The sequence below is a fragment of the Osmia bicornis genome, chromosome 10 (genome assembly GCF_907164935.1).
Source record: "Osmia bicornis bicornis chromosome 10, iOsmBic2.1, whole genome shotgun sequence".
NCBI classification, from domain to species: domain Eukaryota; kingdom Metazoa; phylum Arthropoda; class Insecta; order Hymenoptera; family Megachilidae; genus Osmia; species Osmia bicornis.
The window spans coordinates 9,670,730-9,691,730 of record NC_060225.1 but is presented as its reverse complement, the minus strand read 5'-3'; the positions used below and the strand labels follow the sequence as shown (position 1 = coordinate 9,691,730).

Genomic DNA, 21,001 nt, shown 5'->3' with positions numbered 1-21,001 from the left:
AAGCGCGCTGTCATGTAATATCAGTCTCAGCTGATATAGCAGGGCGTGACACAAAAGTAGTGAAGGGTCTTCACAGCCCCCAAGACAGGAGACAAAAAAAATATTGGACAATAGGTGATAAAATGCAATTTTTTATTATGTTTCTTCGGTTTTGAAAAAAAAATGGTGTAGTGAAAACCACAGATTTATAAGAAAATATTTTTTAAAATAAGAAAATCTCTTGTTTTTTATAAAAGTGTAAGAATTCGCACGATCGCTCGTGTAATCTTGAAGTTATGTGCCTTGTAGGTGAAGGTAATCCTTGTTTCTGGGGCAGAACGCTCGGTCGCATAAATTATAGCATGCATGAATTTCATAGGCCACCGAAATAATGTCTCGGCTGATTAATGCGGGCATTCCTACGAAATTCTCTCGTTAACCTCCATCTAATTTTCGAACAGCTCCGCCCAGACATTGTTTCAACGGAAAGGAAATCGATGCTCGAAAGGCAGAAAATTCCCCATTCATCTTGGCCTCGTAATTAAAGCCGAGAAATCAACCTCCAATCTTTTCATGTAAAAGTAGAACGCTGAAAAATGCGTTCAGTTCCTATTGAATTTATTATTGCCTGCTTACCGCGTCGTTTGCCATAACGAAGTCGGTCGCGCGTAATAAGATCCGGTGTAATTTCAATTTATTCAAAATTAAGTTTGGAAGTTGGATTAAAATATCGCGCGAGAAGAGGAATATAGCAACAAATACCTGTTTCTAACTCGAGCGAGTAGCATAAATAACGGGAGGCAACGGATGCCCGCGTAATATCGTTATATAACTCGATTTAACGGTCAAAGAAGAGCGTGACGAGACGTTGCTTCCGGTGTTCCGTTCGTCTTGGCCACGGCCGGAAACCGCAGATCGTGCACCAGCAGTCGGTGGAACGAAAATTATAAGCGTGTACCTTTTGTAAGCAGAGGGCTGACTGATAGTGGGGGTGGCGCAATGCGGCTACCCTGAATTGCATCCCCCAAGAACGGACAAACAGGTCGCTGCTGGAGATCTCCGGGACCAGAACCACCCTTCTCGAAGGATACTTGTCTCGTGTAACGAGAACGAGTTAAGTGACCAAAAAGAGGACCCTTAAGCATCAAATTAATTTATCATAAGTATTATTTTCCTACGCCTTTACCCCGCGATATCGTGCCATCCTTTCTGTATGTTGAAAATCAAAAAAATTGTAAAAGGTTGCAGAACGTAATAACGTGCTCCGTAATTAAAATCAAGTGCCCGTCGAAGGAGATAACCAACGGTAGCGTTACTCTTTAGAAATTCAGATCTGAAACGCGTCACAGGATGTTTTACGCTTCGATTCAGCTCGCTGCAAAGCGAATTGCTCCTCCAGGCTAGCAGACTCATCTAAACCCGCTTCACGTTACTTTTTCTACGTCAGAAAGTCAGATTTTCATCGATGCGACACGTCGCGTCGCGTCGGTTCAGACCCAACGCTCGCGGGAATATCCAGAAAAGAACACCCTCGAGTGGCACACGTTTCTGGCCGATAAGGGATCCTTCGAGTCGGTTGCCTTCGAGAAACAGAATTTCTGTCTCTCGGATTTGGGCTTTGACTTTGCCTCTGTATCTGTCAGTTTCGTGGTGAAAATCCTCGTTTAAATGCGAACCACCTACCTCTTCAGGTCTCGCTATCCACTCGACGTACCTCTTCTTCGTGCTCTAGAATCAGTCAACGCAGTATCTGCACGCTCTGCGTCTCTATTGAAAGCTCTTTACGAACTTGCATTGATTAACGTAGACCTCTTCTTCGAGGCAAAACCCTAATTAACTGATAATGATCATTGAAATTGAATAAAAATTCTACTGCGCTCGTAATCTTCTTAGCCCGTTGGCTACCGCAGTAGAACCGGTCGTAAGTAGTAAGACGCAGTGGTAATTAACATTAATAATTAACTATTTGTTCTGCGCTGTTCAGTATTTTGAATATACTAAGCGTTTCTAGAGAAAGAAAATTTTTTATCTGGGTATGCGAGGGATTTGGAAAAGCAGCTGCATCGTAGCCAAATCTGTCAGCCTAGTTCTTTGATCTAGCAAGCAAAGTGCAGTAGTATGCGGTAGCATTCACTTGCAACGGCGTGAAAAGTCTCTCGTTCCACGTTGCTTTTCCCCACTGATGTTACACACAGCCTCGTTCCACCTTTCATCCCTTCCTACTCCTCTTCTTTCCTCTCGTCTCGCTGAACTAACCCCCACCAACGGATCCCGGTGTATCGAACGGTCTATGACGTCATTGAACTTTCTGTGACGTCATGTCAGTAGTTCTCAACCGGGGAGAACTACGCACTTCCGGCGAAATAATTCTCGAATCGTGTCATCGACGAAGCTCCAGGCGTTTCCAAATCTAGGATTATTTTTTTGATATCTTTTAAAATTTAATGTTTAAAAAATATATTTTCTGATTAAAGAATTGGGGGATGTTTGAATTTTCTCACTGACGTCAGGGATGATAGCATTGAAAGGTTCTTTGGAATTCTAATCAAACGGGATATTAATATCTGCGACAACCTCTGCTCTGCATCGAAAGGGTTGCGTGGGCGGTGTGTTTGCACGTGTTCGCCACGAATGGAAATTCAAGAGATCAGGGAGAGATGTAAAAAGGTGGTAAAGCAGTGCCACCAACCCCCGAAGACCATTGATCTGACATTCCCCGCGGTGACGTCATGCTCGTCCAATAGAAACGGGTCAAACGTCACGAAAAATGGCTATGCTTTTCTAGGATGCTGGCTGTGTTTCAAGGATGTCGACTTTTTTAAATGAGATCCATCGGTGTAAACTCATTACATATTTCATTTCCACACACATTAAGAGGTTTCTCTAACTTTTTATCGAATGTAAACAAGATAATTGGTTTAGAAGCATGCTAGTTCAAGGATGTATTTTAGCGTAAAAATAGCAAAGCTTTAGAAGTGGTTATATATTTCTTCCTTTTCGGTGAGTTCGTAACGTCCGAATCCTTTTTTAAATAATTGCTTCTTACGTTGGTTGCCCGACCATCTGTTGAATAAGCAATAAATAATAAAGATTGTTTGGCGAAGTTTTGGGTAGGAAATTGTGAAGCTTAAATCTGAAAGGAACATAAGAGATAGAAGAGAAAGGAAGGAGTAGTGTACCGTCGAGAGGTCCTTGCGCGAGAGAGGACTAAACTGCTTGTTTCTGGCACCCTCGCAACAAGGGGGCAGTAACACGTTGAATTTTCAGAGATATTATTACGTAACGGCACTCTTTTACTACTAGCACAGAAGTGCACAAGAACTTGCTCTGCACTTTTGTTCGGAGGCCTCGTTATTTCGAGGGGACGTCAGAAACTCGCACTCGTTACTAAGCGTACAGTCAATTGCTACGACACATAAACCAGAAGATTTTTCAGGATTTCTCTTTGTAGCATACCGTGACCGATAACTCTTTTTTTGTCCCTTTTTCTGTCATCTTTGACTTGCTAATCGCCAGGATGATGTATCAATTTTCAAATGACATAGCGAAAGTATTCAAACCGTTTGCACAACTCGATACAATTAGCTCGACTCTTCAGATGCAAAATAGCAGGATTGAAAGCCGTATCGTGAAATATGAAATGTTTCAATTAACAGCAATATCAGTTGGGTAACAGATGTCGAACGCGACAAGGACAACCCGTGAATATCAAAGTAATTTGTAACATTATTGGAAAGCTGGACCGTCTGTGCGAGGGCGTATCTACTCTGACCTTTTCCCTCGTTTAGAATCAACCTGTTTGTGCAAATAACGCAATCCCGTCGAGTTTACAATTATCCCACGAAAGCGATTTAACAGATAAAATCGGATGGAGGTTTGATTAAATCGAAGAAACTCGAAGGGCCTTAACGAGCGATTCAAGATCACGGTATAAATAAATTCGTGGTGCGTAAGTTCGAGAGAAATAGCATGCTCCGAGTCTTTTTCCGGCTGCTTTTCCTCGCGCAGAAACATTTATTTTCCTACAAGTTTTCAAGGCTGACTGCGAGCAAGGTATTCCTTGATAAATTGTTTGTGAATTATTTAAGAAGCACATGCAACATTTCTGACCAAGCATCTCTGATAGAAAACTAGCGTAACAAATGTTCGCAAGGATTGAACTTGTTTGTTATAGGTACCATTAGTCATTTCATTGTCTTCTTACATTTACCTCTGCATTTAAGAGATTTGTAGCACAGTTACCGCGAACAGAAAATATATACAGCAAGACTTAAGTGCACCCATTAATCAGCAGCAGAAAATTTGCTCCAGTTATCGCGATAAGAGTGAGAACAGGATAACCCAATTTCTTTCCCGAAGAAAAAAGCGAATAAAGTACGGTCGGGGACAATTGGGATCGCGGGTTTCATCGTTGGAAAAATAATCAGCCCCGTGCTAAAAAGGACCCGGACCCTGGTCGATCGGAGGGTTCACTAACCCTAATATCGCACCGGTACGTTTTCGCGAATGGTGAAACCGGATTGCAGAAGCAGCAAAAGAGACAAGATAGGGGTAGAAACAGTGGAAGAGATTAAGATCGGGTGGAAGAGAGAACGGACATCGGTGAATCCACGAAAACAGTCATGCGTTGTGGGCGAGTACAAAGTTGAGGGGTGAAGGGAGATAGAGAGCGCGCAGATTCTTCCCGGGTGCTTCCATCCCTCCTCTCTTTATCGATCCTTCTCCAGCAGCAGTAGCGCAGCATCGTCGGCAGGAATGAAGAACGGTGACCGTAGTATGTAGATCCTCAGTGGGTACCCGGCCACTATGCCGGCGGAACATCTTCGATCGGTGCTTCACGCATTGCGTCACGCTGTGCGTCATGCTGTGCTCTCCTAGCAACGATCTAGGGAACTCGTAAAATCGGTCAGTAGCCGAAACAACAATTTCAGGGAAGATAAGGACCCGATACTTCTTCGGCTAGGGTGGCACCAACAGTCGCCCATGTGCTCTATCGAATAGGTATTGAAATGACTTTGCTCGGTGCCACTTTTTGGGGGGTTTAATTTACGACCTCTCTATATCCTAACTAGGAAGATGCTCGTGCAACCCCCGATGACCTATTCCTTGCTATCTTTATCGACGATTCTCATGAATGAGCCGGGCATTAAATTTCTGCACAGGGCAAACTAAATCAGCTGAACTTATCAGGCCACCTACGTTAAGACACGTTTTATTACACCCGGCAACCCTTAAACGGGACCCGGAAAGTTTCAGGAGTCAGTCGTTTGATAGTGGAAAAGATTTGCAAGGAGGATTGAGAAAGCATAAGTGTGGTAGGAGAATCGGCTAGACAGGGGGCATAGCTGCGTATCGTATAGTTACATCCCTGTGCGAGGCATAGGTGCGCCGAAGTGGCGCGCAGGTGTCCGAAGTTCCTCGAAGACCGCCAAAAAGCATCGAGGTCGAACGGGTGGTGGCGGTTTCGACCGAGAAGCCCCGGAAACGAACGATCCGTTGCGAACAGACACGAGCTAGACCCGGTGCGAGGTAGTGGCGCTCAGTGCGGCCGCCGGTACAGCAGCAAACACACTCGCGGCTCGGCGATGTTTCCGCTCAGCTGAACTGAGCGCACGAGGGACGCTCTCTCGTGTCCTCCGTCCGCGTAGGAGGGCAGTTAACCCAACGTGTTTTGTATCTTCACCTTCCTCTGTCTCCTCGATCTCATCTCACGTTCGACCACTTGGCCAAGCACGCGCCATCACCGCTATCATCGACTCACCACCAGCAACCACGAAGTAAGTGTCTTCTGACATATTCCTTTTCCCCTTTCATCGTGAACCGTTGCATGAACGAAGGTGTATTTAGTTGAGATTGATTCCTGGTAGTAGTGTCAGTGCTCGATGGAATTTGCGAGATTTCCTTGCTGTGCATTTGTACAATCTCAGTCTGTGTTTACATATGCCTTCTTCCATCCTCGATAATAACGAGACTTCACAATTGTTGTATGTGCGCGTGACCATTTCCTTTAGTAATTTCATGAAGTTTGAACGTCCCAGTGGACCGATTTGGTAGCAAGTTTACCTGTTCGTTTAACCATGTAGCTAGTGAAACGAAAGAACGGGGTTCAAACTCCATGGGAAGTTTGAATTTGAATCGAAACGATTAAAATCGAACTTCAGCGTGTTTCTCTGTCACGGCATCGGGTTTCGTGTAGAGTCACGTGAGGATGAGGAAAGAGTGGGCAGATCGATTTTAATCGTGTGCAACACGGCAATCGAACGGTACTGAACAACAGAAAACGGCATAAAAATAGAAACGAGCAGGACGACGTGTACTTGGCCGTAGCCTATCCGATACGATGTTATCCTGCCGCGGTGGGTGTCCTTGTTCTTGCGACCGCCATTACGACATGTCAAGGCAACAACGCATACGTACGAGTAATGTTAGATCGGTACGATAGTCCTTACCGATAACAGCGTAATCATTTCTCTGAACGAAACGTGATAGATTGTTGAAACTTTCGAATAGACAAAAGTTCCGTGGACCACCTTGCCCTTGTATTGGTTAAAAAACAACGAATCTCTGAGATGATGTACGTTTTCATAGCGACCAGTGCGAAGCTTACAACAACGAGTCGATATATTGATTCATTTCCGATAATATATTACCTGCCAAGGTGATAACGCGTGTACGAGTATATATGTCGTCTACGCACCTCGTTAACCAGCCTCTGTCTTTTATTTCAACTAGATTCCCTCCGATATTTTCAGCTGTACGGAATTTTTACCGCAAGGAAACTGTGTCAAATACATTCGGGACGTTTTTGAAACGTTTCGCAATGATTTGGTATTGCGACAGTTACGCGATAAAGCAGTATAGCATTAGCAATTCAAATTACTATGGGAAACAGCCCCATAAACGCCACTGCGAACACTCAGATATTTGTGTAACACGGAGAAATGAGCGATGAACGTCGATGAGTGCTGTGTCGACTTCGGCAAATCTCATAAAACAGAATGGTTTGCCATACTGTCTTGAATCATCGTGATCTTCTGTTTACTTGCTCTATCATCCAAGTCTAAGAATACTTGGTTATTAGCCTAGATTAAAAAATATTTAGGTAGTCTTGATCCTCATCGTTTGGTCTTCAGAAATGTACCTTCTTATCCCTATCCAGAAGAAATTTTCTCGGCTATCCTTTACGATGATGTTAGCTGGTCAAATATATCGATTACAGGATTGAAGTAATAGTCTGTAACACAGACTCAACTGCATCTCCGTGCAAACTGCAATGAACGAAGGGTGCATGACCCAGACACGGGCGACGATATAGAACGAACCGCGTGTATTTCTAGAGCACTGGTTAAGAATAGCACAGTAACTAGACGGGTGAATTAAAGATAGCTGGTGAACGACCGGCAACTATATTACGAAATTTCATTGAAGTTACGGAAATCCGTCAGGGTAGCTTCCAAGTTGTCCCATCATCCTAGCTAGTCGATTGCCTTCTCATGGTACTTCGTCAGTCAATCGATAAACACGGTGGTAGAAGTTCAAAATGCGTTTGTTCAAAACTGATAGCTGCACCTAACTAAAGTGCAAACTTTTAGAAAGTTTGCGTGGACCGCTTTGACTCGACTCGAGTTGATTCTGTTTAGCTTCGTTTCGTTGCATTTCAACTTGGCTCTGTTCGATTTAGATTTCACTTGGCTCGACTTGACTGAACTTTGATTTGTCTCGTCTAGTAACACAAGTATATCCCGGCTGAAAAACATCAGCGATAACGTGTTCGATAAATAACAGTTGTTGATAGCCGTCACCTGTAATAGAAAGTTGTTTCGTTGTAGATATAGTCGAGTGACGTTAACGAGGATTACAGACATCGATAAAATGAGGAAGGAAAATTGCACGAGCACAACTTCGGCCAAAGAATTGTAAAAAAAAACGATTTGATGGGAAACCAATAGCCGATACTCGGTCCTTGCTGACCTAAAACTTCGTCTCCTGAATTTTATTACTTGCTGCAAACGATTTTATGCACCTTTATTCTTGCGATAATTAAAATAAAAAGAAATTGCCTGTCTTATTCTTGATTTTGCCCCCAATACTGTGTTCGTTTAACGAGTACAGAAGTTTGAAATGAACGTGGAGAGTTTCACAGTTTACAGCTGATTAACTGGACCGAACAAATGATCCATTATGAAACTTGGAAGCTACACTTCTCTGTCGACCACATTCCGGGCAACTAGAACGGTAACAGTGCCGTTTCAATATCCTCAATGAAGTACAATATACCGGTACAGGCCATTGTCTAACACGCGAGTAATCAGAGGAGATGTCACTAATTAATCGACACTGAAACCGTTTCTCTTTGTCGTGAATCCTCCACAGATTTTCACTATAACGTATGACTACAAATAACCAATCAGTTCAACAGAAAAAGACGCATTGTTCTAAATTTGAATAAAAAAAAAAAATTATGTCTGAGATATTACGGTGCTTTTTTACTGAAAATTGCAGTAGTATCAACGAAAATAGTCAGACAATTCTAAAAATGAAAAGATATTCTATTCTACATTTGAATAACCGAAGCCACATGAATTTTCTGTTTCAGATAATTGAAAATGCCAGCTGTACCGGCAGTAGCCGAAGGTGCAGGCCAACTGGAGGACCTGGACGAGCCTCCAGAGCCACGAGTTCGCGGAGGAAGCGGAAGAGCAGGGCTGATGAAGCCGCTGGTTGTCCTAGCACTTCCTGGCATGTACCTATTCTATAAGTACAGCCAATACAGAAGGGAACAGCGCGAATTGTCTCGTAGAAGGGTCACCGAGAGGGAACTTCAGCATCTTCATCACAAAATCGTGAGTACTCGATTCAAGTACAATTGATTCCCACGACGAAAAGACAAAAGTTCTGTCTCGTTTGAAATCGTAAAGCGTTCCTATATTGCCTTCAAATTCCTAAGCTTTCTCGAGACGTTATTTGCTTTGCACTCGTGCACACTTGGCACTCTATCGTGGCCGATGCCTCAGGCAATTGTCTTGGTTATCCCACCTGTTGTGACTTTCCAACGATCTCGTAGCGCATCTCGTGTGCATCAAGAAAACGAGGTGAAGGTTTGATTTCTTCGTTCCAAATAAAAACCGAGCGATACGGATTCGTTCGTCGGGGTTCATTATATTTTCATCGAGTTCCCAAAGTGAATGTCTGATCCTGAAGCTTTCCCTGAATATTAGGCAAGAACAAAACATTGCCAGCTGAGTTTTCATTGAACGTGTACTTTTTGCACCTTCGCGCTTGCAACGATTTAATCCTGTTCGGTTATTATGAGGAATTTAACCAGGATCGTGTTAAAGATAGCTGAAAACACGATATCCAAGGGAATAGATAGGAAAGGCTAAGAGAGGATGGGGTAAAGAGGGTGGTAGATCGAGGGAAGAAGGGTTCAATTACCCGAGGTTAACGCGATCAACTCTTGCAGGAAAGGTTTTGTATCACCTTCTAAAGGCCAAAGCCATTTATTGCTGATGTTTCAAAATTTTTGATGTATTCTATTTTGTTTATACAAAGTGTTGTAAATTTAATATTCAATAGCACACCGAACATTTACTTAAAGGTCACCTTTGAAAATTGCCTCCATCATTCGCGGTTCAGTAGGTCAGTCGCAGATTTGGCAGGATCCGCGAAAAACGGAAAATGGGGGAAAAAGTGTGCCTGTCAGGAAGCCTGCCAAGGAACAATATTCACGGCCGAAGGATCGACACGATCGGGATAACTCGGATATTTAGGTACAGTGTAGTATGGCCAACATTTGCCTCCCAATCCAACTCGAATTTCTCGAATCCATTTAGTTCTGTTCCCTTGATTTACGACCCTCTCCCTTTCCCTTCTCCGTCAAACATCGAAAACAAGGATATGATATTCGATTCTCCAGAATCCAAACCATTTCACAAATCCAAACGAAATAGAACGATGTAGAAAACTGATCTACTCTGTAAAATTTATACGTGTTCTGAAAGTTGATGGAACCAACAGCTCCTCAGGGAACCTCCAATATTTTATAAGATATCGATTCATCGTATACTGTCAATCATTGGTTGCTTTCAAGATCAATCATATTCAAAATTACATTTTAAAGTAGAAACTCGGTCAGAATAGTGGACCAGTTAAACTTTCGCGTGTCGGTAAACGACGACGAAAGCCTTGGAATTTTTAGACCTTATCATAATCCAGGTCGATAACAACCTTAATAACAAGCTCCGGGATCATTAATGATTGCAACCAATCAACAGACTTCTTTTTTTTTTTCTTTTTCAAACATCTTAAACGTTCTCGCGTGCGACTAAGCGATCGAAAGTGTGCCTGAAATTCTCTGATGATCGATCTGTCGTTTTCAAAATATGCAAATGATCAATTGGAGTCGACGAATTTTTAATTGAGTACTGATAGCGAACGTGTTAATGGGGTATGTCAGTTGATTGATATTTCGTATCCTTGCGTGAGAATTTATAATATTTTTGTTAAGTCATGAGGTCAAAGTAAAGCATCAACCTTGACGTTACACGTGGATGTTGCGAATTGGCCAAGTAGAAGTTGCTTTTCTTATTGCTGTTCGAAGGACTTTCGTAACTTAGATTTAGTTAGACGTGCTGATAGATAAGGTGCACGCTAACTTTGCGTTAAGATCGCGATTGTCGGCGTACGTGAACCTTAAGGTGTTCTTTTAGTCTAGTCAAATGCCTTTGCTGTGTAGGCAAAAAAAAAAAAAAAATTGATGGGTGATCGCCGGTGTGCGTTCGAATCTGTTTGAGATTTAGCAAATTCAAATTATTCGATCTAAAATACAAATAAGCTAGCTTAGTGCGAACGTGTTAATTTCCGAGCGTTAATTACGTCTATTTGAAAGCAAGAGTATCGTGACCTTATCTATAACAATACATAACGCATGGATGACGCCAGTGAACTCCCTTTGTGACAATGAACCGTTGTTCTACTTGCACGTGTGCGCGCGATGGTCGTACCATATTTAGAATGGTGTGTTGGCGTTAATTCTGAATGAAACGAAGTTAATTAAGAGTAGCGGAGCGAATTAAAAATGAAACGGAAAAAATATACTAGCGACCGGTTGGTCAACGACCCCAAAGCAACCCGGTATTAAGGGTTGAATAATACCATTAGGCCGGCCGCACGAACCCCCATAATGCGCAGACCTTAGAAATGCCGATCGATGCAGCTTTCCGCTTCCGTTAGATTACACGAGGTTCGTCCACTTTCCACAACACAGGTCTTGAGGATTATCTATCTAACCAATTTGCTTACCCGTGTTTTTATTTATTAAGGTGGTGCAAAAATATTAGACGGCTGCAAAAGTTTTTGCAGTAAATTCAACGATGCCTGGTCAGCCACGGGGTAATTAAATTTTTATTCTAGCCTTGTTTCAGTGATACTTGGAATTATCTTTCTATCCTTGATTTTTAATTATTTAACAAAATTAAAGTTGTAGCGTCGTTCGTTCGAGAAATCCGTAGCAGCTCAGGTGGTAAAACTTTAAATCTATCTTTAAGGGTATCTCGGAAATTCTCTGCTGGCCTTTCTATTCCTCCCTTGTTCCACGCTTTTACGAGCTATTATTTTAAAAGCGGCGAACAGGGAAGATCGATTCCTTTCTCCCATAGATATTGAATTCCACGTGAACGGAAATACGTTCGAGGAAAATTGTAAATTGAAACAAGAAGTGCTGCTCGAACGTTCATGATTTTAGTGAGACAATTCTAAAAATCACACTAAGAATTTGAAATAGCAAATTAAAGAATGATATAAAAAGATTAATGTACATATTATGGGCTGGCTGAAACGTTGGGGTGGTTTGGTGGTTGAACAATGTGACAAGCCTAATTACTGTCGGGTCTGGCCCTTCAGGTTTTAAGAAGTGCTACTTCAGCACACACTCGTAGGTTGAAGTAATCTTAAAAATTAACGACGTTGTTGTAAACGATGTTGGTCGTTTATCTTGGTGCTTTGGGAGTGTAACAAAACCGATAAGAGAGGTTCAACCAATCGAGTAACTCATAATGCTCATCAAAATCTCGTTTACTCTTGTTTAGTACAGACTGCTGCATTTCATGCAAGATTATAAAATATCCCGTTATCGGTGGCTTGTTCAAACTTGAATGCACTATAATTTACACTTCTTTCGTAATTTTTTTTTTTAAGCAATTGAGAATATTGAATGAAAGTAACTATGTAATTTCAAAGTTTCAAATCGGATTATTAGTTTAGAAGCATTGCTCGTTTCGCCTGTTGCATAATCGAGTGTTTCGTTTAATAGTTCCTGCCGTAAGAAAACCTTATAGTTTCCTTGATCGAAACCTAGAGCTCGCTGTAACAACCTTTAAATGAGATCGCAGAGAAAGATCTTGAAAGTAGCCTTTTGAAACGTAACTGAGATCGTTTATCGAACTGAAGTCGTACAATTTCGTGCGAATATACTCTAAGCTCAGGCTTAGTACACCTTCATTAAATTTAACAAGAATCGAGAATGTCTAACTCGAGTCACTACGAGATTTTATTCATTCCTTAAACCTGTTCATTATTTTGCAATTGTGTAACGTTTAATTCTATGCAAATTAAAAGAAATACCAGGTCTTGGTTGTTTTTATATATAATTTGAATCCGCGTCGGTAGAAGTTTATAATTCGAGCAGCTCTGAATTTCAACCCCCTGCTTCGTAATTTCTCTGACATTTAACTTCATGCAAATTAAAAGTAACGCCAGGCTTCTTGGTAATCTTGTTTCGTACAAATGTTGCTTTGTTTAATTTTGTTATCTTGATACATTATTCGAGCAATTCTGCAGTTCAATTCTTTTGACATTTCGCTTGATTAAAAACATCATTAAGCTTCTTGGCAACGTTATTTCGATTTTATGTTTTTATTTTCATACTCAGTCCTAGGAATTTACACGTTTACACGTTATATGTAATACCGTTGGATAACAGATGCATTCGCGTTCATTAAAGCTTTCAGATTAAAAGTATAATCATGTAAAGTTAAAAATAGATGATAAACGGATAATACGGATAATCGTCGGATGAATCGTATAGAGCTTCTGTTATAATTAAAGAACATTAGCGATTCCCCCGTCAGCAATTAAATTCACCGTATTTCGAAAATATCTCTCGCTGTTTACCGCGGTTGTGCGGCCGATTTTCTGGCAGACCTGAATTTTTCAGGGATAAAAGTAGATAAACACTGGGAGATTGGATCCTCGAAGCTCCTATTTCTAAAAGCACGCTGAAAATTTCAAGCAAAAACCGAGAAGGGAGTTTGATAAAGAGGAACGCGTCGTATAATGGAAGTTCATTCTAGCTGGAGGGCATAATTCGGTACTTCCGTCACGATGCACCTCTCTCTTCCTTCCGTTACCATTAATGGTCGCCATAGAAGTTGCTCTAGAGTTTCAGCAACCGAATGGATCCTTCTTTCTATTGTCTGCTCCCGGTGCCAAGAATGGATAAAACTGTATCAAGTATAATTTCTTCTGTAATGGAAAGGAACAGAGGAGAATGGGTTGACGGTACGAAGATGCTTCAGTAAAAAAAAGAATGCGGTTATTTCGAGCGTTGCATTTCTAAAGGTTCTATTCAAGAGTCGAGGCTTCGAGAAAATTATAGCGACCACATTTTAGCTTCGTCGAAAAAATAATATCCGAAGCGGTAAGTCTGAATCGTTCAGTCAGCAACGTTAAGCTGAGAATTCATTTTGATCCACCGAGATGAATATAATTCCCGTTTGTCGATGCCTATTACCGAACGACCGAAAATGCATGCAGGGAAAAAGATTGAAGGCGAGAACGCGTAACAATTGAAACAAAGAGCTTAATTATCCTGGGGCGAGATTCTGAACAAACCTGCAGAATACGGCAAAAATAGAATGGCGACGATACTTCAGGCTATCTTCAGGGTTAATGAGGTTCCATACATAGAGAACGAGTACGAGCGCATCACTGTAGTTTCGACTCTCTTCTTCTCGTCAGCAATTGAAAACTAGCGTCTGCGCTATTTCGATTCGATGGAAAGTTTATTGAAAACGATTGCGTGTAATCGCCTGATCGAGGGTGTAGATGCAACACGAAACGAGAGCAAATCTTGTCGATACTTATATTCTCCCCTAGAGTCCAGTTAGTTCACCTTCTGAAAGGCAACAACAGCTTAACGATCTTCAGCAAGTCTAACAAGTCCCTAGAGATTGTTAGCATCCCTGGACTGATCTATAAACGCTTGATATCCACGGGAATCCATTACTGTATCCCGATACACCCGCAACAGTAATATTTACGTTGCTTTGAAGCACGAATGCACGAATATATAAATGTCATGCACGTGCCTCGATGCATTTCCCTCGGAAAATATGGCGTGGCTTGAAATTGATGGTACAACTTGGATGCGAGTGATTTTATAACTCTGAATAAATCAACACGAAGGCTAAATTAAGACCCTACTGCTGTATGGTTATAACTTTAGAACAGATTAAACGGGAGGAAACATCAGAAAAGCATAAAAATTCAGGTGAAATAACGGTGTACGACAAGAATGAAAAATAAAAGGGTGAAAAGAAGAATGAAACAAGGGATGTGGAAACGAGTGGTAGCACGTGACGAAGGATCGCGTCATTTATGGAAGGCGTTAATGAGGCGTTACTGCCTCGAGCGTCACTGCCGGGTGTGTGCTGCATTTTCCACCGTGTGGAAATAATCAGGTGACGTCACGAAAGCATACTCGTACCGTAACTTTGTCACGGAAAAGAAATTGTTGAATCCGATGCTTGTTCTACGTGGCATTGTTATAAAACACTGAAGGAAGGAAGTTAACTTTTTTTTTTTTTTTTACCTTCCGGATGAAAAACATTTACAGCAATACGTTTCATGGAATGTCAAATGTGAAGTATCAAAGATTACCACCGGTAGCGTTGAAAAAGATGATTCAGCGTTGTTTTGTCGCGTTTCAAAGGCACATTTCCCTGGTTAGCGTGCAACACGACAAAAAAGCGATGCAGAGGGACACATAAAAGGGGTAGGCAACCCTGTAATGTGACCTTTTCCAAGAACGCCCGTGTGCACGCAGAAAATAACGCATCGAAGGGTTGTTTCGTATCGTACCTGACGTGTTCGTAATCTGAGACAGGAGAAAAAGAAGGGACAAAAGGTAGATCGATAGAGTAGAGGGAAAGGAGTGGCGGTAGCCAGACATTTCGTGTTTCGTTCTCTATTTCCGCGAGGGACAATGCACCTTCATCGACGCGGGAATCGAAGTTGCTGATATAGAGAAGCTCGCGATTTGAATGCAGCAGAGACTGCGCCGACCAGACGGTTATTCCATTCCATTTCATCGATTCTCTCGCTGTTACTGACAGCGATAATAGACCCAATAACATTATAATGTCTCATTGCAGTTAATCCTGTGAGAAATCTCTTTTTAGCGATTCGTGCTTTCGTAGATTGTCGAATAACGTTTGATCTTCTTTCGTGATTCGTTGTTTGAAATGGTAAAAGGAGAACGCGAAGAATGATAAAAATTTATAAGGGCATGAAATTTGAGATAAGCGTCTGTCTGAAAATGGACTTGCACTTCCGTTACCGTTCGTTTCGTTCCATCGAATTTGAACAAATGGCGTGTAACGCCATCTCCTCTAAAGAATCCCAGTGAAAACACTTGACGATGAAACACAACCTACTTGCTTACATGAGAAGCGTAGAGGATATCCTTATCCCAGGGGTTCTCCAATGGCGTTTAACCTATCAAGCCAGCACATAAATAATCCCTCCTTTTGTTACTTCGTTCCGAAGGGAAAGCAGTTTCTCGTAAATTGAATTTCATGTAGCTACACGGATTTTCTGCTCGAAAGCTACCTTGACAACCAGCTTGGACCCTATCTTTTAACTGAAAGCGAATTTTTTGACCCGGAACACTCGTCACGGGATCTGCCATCAGCAGGCTCACTCTGCAGAGTGACTTCCACTTAACTCGAACATCAGCAAACGAGAATTCTCGGGGGAATTATGTAAAAAGAACACGGACATCTCTCTTCCGTGTTGATGAGACGAACCAACAAGAACTCGACGTTCTTCTAGTACCTTGAATGCCATGAAGACCAAAGCTCTGCTGGAATTTTAACGATCAGCGTCGGGAAAACTTTAATTAAAGCACCATTTACGTTTCCAAAGAGAGTAATCGGTCGTGGAAATTGTTTTTCGCGCCAAACTTTTTCCCAGATAATCCTTTATAACTTCTCGAAAACTTTAATAGTATTAGTGAATTGGAAAGATAAGAAATTAGGAGCGGATAGAATTCAAGTAAAAAAAATTTGGGAGTTAGTAATACGAGTATGCAATTTAAATAAAAAAACGAGAACGATCGATGCGACGACGATAATTTTTTGTCTTCTTCTTTTTTTAATTTTCTAAGTTCTTGCGACAAAGGCAAGCCAGAACACCCGTGGGATTTCCATGACAGCAAAGAGAAATGTGCTGGCATCTAATATACGGTACGAAGCGTGTTGACTGCAAGCTTCAAGTCTTTACAGCCGAGGTGCAGTCTTTCAAGACTAGGGTCATCTATAACCCCGGCCATAGGTCGTCGATCGTTATCGACCTGTCACTACTGAATTTTTTAGCGAACGTACCGAGTTGACTGACCCGTGGCTTTCCTCGAGATTGTAAGATTTCTCTTTCATTGCAAGCTTTCAACGATGACATAAAAGAAAAAATAAAACACGGTTCTGAATTATTTTCTTAGATTCATGGAATACAAGGGATTCGATGAACAGACGAAAGGTCAAAGGGCTTGCAAGAGAAATTATGTTGTTTCCACTTTACATTAATTCATCTTTTATCGATTCCTGAATTTGCATCTTATTGCGTGTTAAGGATATATGATTCATCTAACAATCACAATGGTTATCAATTTTTGAGGGAATCTGCTTAGAATCTGTTGAATTTCCTTTCAATTTCAATGACGCTTTTTTTTATACAGAAAATCGTAATCAAAAACTGCAATAATTATTTTAAAAATTAAGATGCAACGTGTGAAGTGTCGGGTCAATTTTGTTATGTTTCGGCGGCTGTTTTAGACTACGTTACGTAACATTCAGCTTACGAATAGAAGCTTAGCTGTATTTCTATCGATTTCTCGAGAGTACTCTAGCCACTCGAGTCTCGGGAGTCTTTCCAAAATATCTGTTAAGGACTTTCCTTTGATAGATTCTTGTGTCAATATTTCGATGCAACATCTACATTTTTCACGCTAATGCTTTCGAATCAAAAAATGCATTATCGTTTGTTTAAGTAGAAATGTTATCCGACTCTCGACGGTTTTAATTGAAGCAAAAAGCGAATGCATAAGAACCATGATGAAGATAAATGAAAAAGCAGTGATGCAATCCTTCCATCATTTAGTCTGTTCGATCTCTTTCGAGGGAAATGATTCTACCTACTTTCGCTAGGAATGAAGTGGTGAATGTGGAAAAACCTAGTGGAGAAAAAGAGGGATAACCATTGTCTTGCATGGACGCCCGTCGGAGCATTATGGATTGGAAACTATCTGCTCTGCTGGTAAACGAAGACAAAGAGAAAAAGGAAGAGTACTGTTAAAGCTTCATAGAAATGTCTTTGTTGGTACGACAGATTGGAAAGTCTGCCATCGGATGGGGTGTGGATCTGTAAATATTTTCCAGAAAAATGATTTTCTTGCAAGAGAAACTCAACGATTTACAGATTTTTCGTTTACACAAGATAGTCATGGATTCGTGTGGTCATTAGAGGTTCAGTTTTCCAGCAAAATTGCTGCAAAATAAAAGCATCAGAGATAGTTGGAAATCAGCCAACCTCGTCTTTTTTTTCTAACGTTTCCGAGTCTGCCAGAGATCGTGGATTGTATAAAATTTTTAATGCAATTACTCTAGCCTCGAAGGGTCCTTTCAGGCAGCCATTATCGATCGTCTAAAATGGCGAAATAAGAAGACACTCGTCCTTGGAATTTCCATATTTCGAGGACGAGCAGAGTGCATCAAGAATAACGAAAATTGCGGTTTGCTTGCCGGTGAAATTGTTATTCACGGTCGTAAAACAGGAAAACTCTATTTCACTGGCAGTCGATTTTATTGTCATCTGTTTATCATGGATCTATAAACGCAGAAAGAACGTCAGCCTGCACGTCGCGTTGGTTACGAACCAATAATATTTTATAAAGTTTAATTATTGTCGTTTTGCATTTGTCGTGGTAAGTTCTATGATTCGAAACACTCCTTTTCTAGTATCCTCTTGATAAATTCAGAGGACTAAAATGGATAACAACGTCATCCACTCGTCTGGTTCATCCAAACTCGAAATCTCTCCTGTCATTTCCAAATGTATCCAGTGGTGTTTCTAGCGAATGGTGCGTCTGCATTTGTCCTCAAGTAGAATTTTCCCCTGATCCTGCTGCTTACCGCGATTCCCATCAAAACGTCAGGTGTCCATACACAGTTTGCTCTGATGTTTGGGTGCCATTTTGGACAGCGACTGGCAGGAAATCCAAGAGGATTTGTCACCGACTCTGAGTAGTACATCCAAGCTCGATTGTGTCCACAAGTGACTGTACAAAATAAAAGTAGAAATTTATGAAGACGTGCTTGAAAGTATTTGTAAAACGAGTGGGCTTCGAGATGGTCTGTTCATACTGTACGCTCTCATGAGTCGCGAAAAGCTCCTGCTTATCACGTTTCCCGCGCTGCAGCCAGGTTGAACGGGTTTGCCACCGTTTGGATAAAAGTCTGCGTGGCCCAAAGGATTGGGGAATCCGAAATTTCCGCCATCGGTGTGAATCACGTCGACGAACATCGCGTCTGACGCCGTTAGATGTCCTTCTCTGCCAGTGTACATGTACAGAGGATAAGCTGCATCGAGTCCGGTGATTCTTCCAACCTGAACAACCGTACGTTTGCAGTAAAATCAGTTTATTGCTCGTGACTCAATTTCCGGAGACTCACCTTTCTCGGTGCCAATGCCTTTCCCATAAAACCAGCAATTTCAGCGCCTAGGCTGAATCCAATTACATGCAATCTGGATAAGGATACAGCACCCTGAGCATCCAACCAATTCACTAAACGAGCTACCCTAGGACCTATGATCCTAGTGTTTCGAACTGCTGTCACGTACCATGGCAGGCCTCCCAATTTCGACCAATTCACCATGATTAGATTGTACTCGCCTCGCTTCAGATACGCTGGATAATTTGAGAAAATGTTAAACTGGTGACAGGCATGATTCTAATTCAAATTCAAGTGTCTCTTTCGAATGCAGTCCTTAGGTGAAATCGCACTGGTACAGGAACAAATTGAAGGAAATTCCAGACGATTTGGAAACTTGTGTCCGTAGGACGTTAGAAAGTTTAGCGTTGAAAGGGGCGAAAATGAATGTCACAGTCGGGAAATATGGATTTCCCGCGCGATACGTTCAAGTTTCCGTGAAAGGGTGAACTTTCAGAAGGACCCGCGATTTATCATTCTGTCAAAATGTCTTAGAACGGCTTGCTGACTCTTGTAGATACTAATGTCGCCGGTCTAGTTTCATCAATTTCCGTCTAATAAGTAAGACTATGCAACCGCTTTGAAAACTTCTAACTTACCTGTCGCCTTAACTTTAATATTAATATTTCAAAAAGACTACCTTTTCGAATTGCACTGGCACTTCCTTCCAACACGCTCTCACTGTATCCGTGAATGAAAATTATTGTTGGAAATCTATCGTCAAAATTACTAGCCCTCAGCGAAAAGGGATCCGAAATATTCAGCTTATCGCCACAACTTGGATTCCGTCTTATGTAGCAATAAATGACATGAAACATCAAGAAAGTGGTCACAATTTTTCTAAAAAAATTGTATTAAATATCCGTGGTAAAAAACATACCTAGTGAACAGTAGAAACTCAATGTCACGTTCCAAGTCAATAGGACAGCAATAAGAACAAGTTCCGGCTGGAAGTGGAGTAAGATGGAGAGGACTCTCACCTGACGACATAAAGAAGGACACGAATAACTAACAGGATTTTAGAACTTATGGTACTAAATGTGTTAAAATAGGTTTGGCAGTGAAAGTATTGCGTTTGAAAGTTTACGAACGGACGAATAAATCATTGTTATTGCGAGACCATAATTGGAGGCGTAAAAACGAAACCGCTTCGAAGAACCAAGTTTTCACACTATCGATTACTGAGCGTTTTGCTTCGATGGTCACATCTTGCCTCAGAACAAAATCATTTTGTATAGTTGTTGCAATGTCGAAACGAACAGCTATTCCTATGATTATAATTACTATGTATGAGATAATGATAATTAGAAAGGTTTATCGACACGTGGAAAACGGGAAACTATCGTGTGAAAGGAGCACAATGGTGTTAATGATTGTGTCGAGGAAAGTTGGCATCTAGTCTGCGTTAATTAATCAGGTTAATTTGTGGTAATTTGATTCGTATTAGATTCCGTGCATCTTTGATTCTCTTGTTACGCTTTAAAGTTGGAGTGAAAGTTGCATGATCCTCACAGTTCGCTTAGAGGAATGTAACACTGGGTAATTTGTAATCGAACTCTAGTGATTACTTTGCAATTCTAACATTCTCCTATATTTTGAGTTGCATTTTGATAAATTATGAAGCTGATTTTATGAAACACTAATTAAGACCAATAGAAGAAAGGCACTTGGTACATTTATTAATTTTCCTCACAAAATTTTAATTAACCAAGACGACGAATTCAATTTTATAATGAACAAAAACAAGTGAAAAATTTCCATGGCTTAGTGAAAAGAAGCTCTTAGAATTTTTCGATGAAAAGCGAGCTTGTCAGGAGCAGACTACCAAAAATTCAAACAGTGCCATTACTCAGCTCCTTCGTTCCGAGCACGTGCATGCTACAAAAAAGTTCTTCTTTAAATAAAGAAGAAAGAAAAACCCTGCCTTTCCGTTGCGCCTATTCTTTACCAGCACTAGCTTCATTCTCACAGAATTTAAT

At 41.2% G+C, this 21,001-nt stretch overlaps 1 protein-coding gene across 2 annotated transcripts in view; it reads left to right on the top strand.

The window, feature by feature from the left end:
* Positions 1-21,001, top strand: part of LOC114874268 (fl(2)d-associated complex component-like) — a 63,739-nt gene that overhangs the window by 31,373 nt on the left and 11,365 nt on the right. Inside the window, exons 1-2 of one of the 2 annotated variants that reach the window (XM_029183424.2) lie at positions 5,469-5,756; positions 8,576-8,822. In XM_029183424.2, coding sequence (XP_029039257.1) covers positions 8,586-8,822 — 237 coding nt within the window. In that variant the 5' untranslated portion in view covers positions 5,469-5,756; positions 8,576-8,585. Of the gene's footprint in view, positions 1-5,468; positions 5,757-8,575; positions 8,823-21,001 lie in introns of those variants that run through there. The other variant, XM_029183428.2, reaches the window with a different exon arrangement.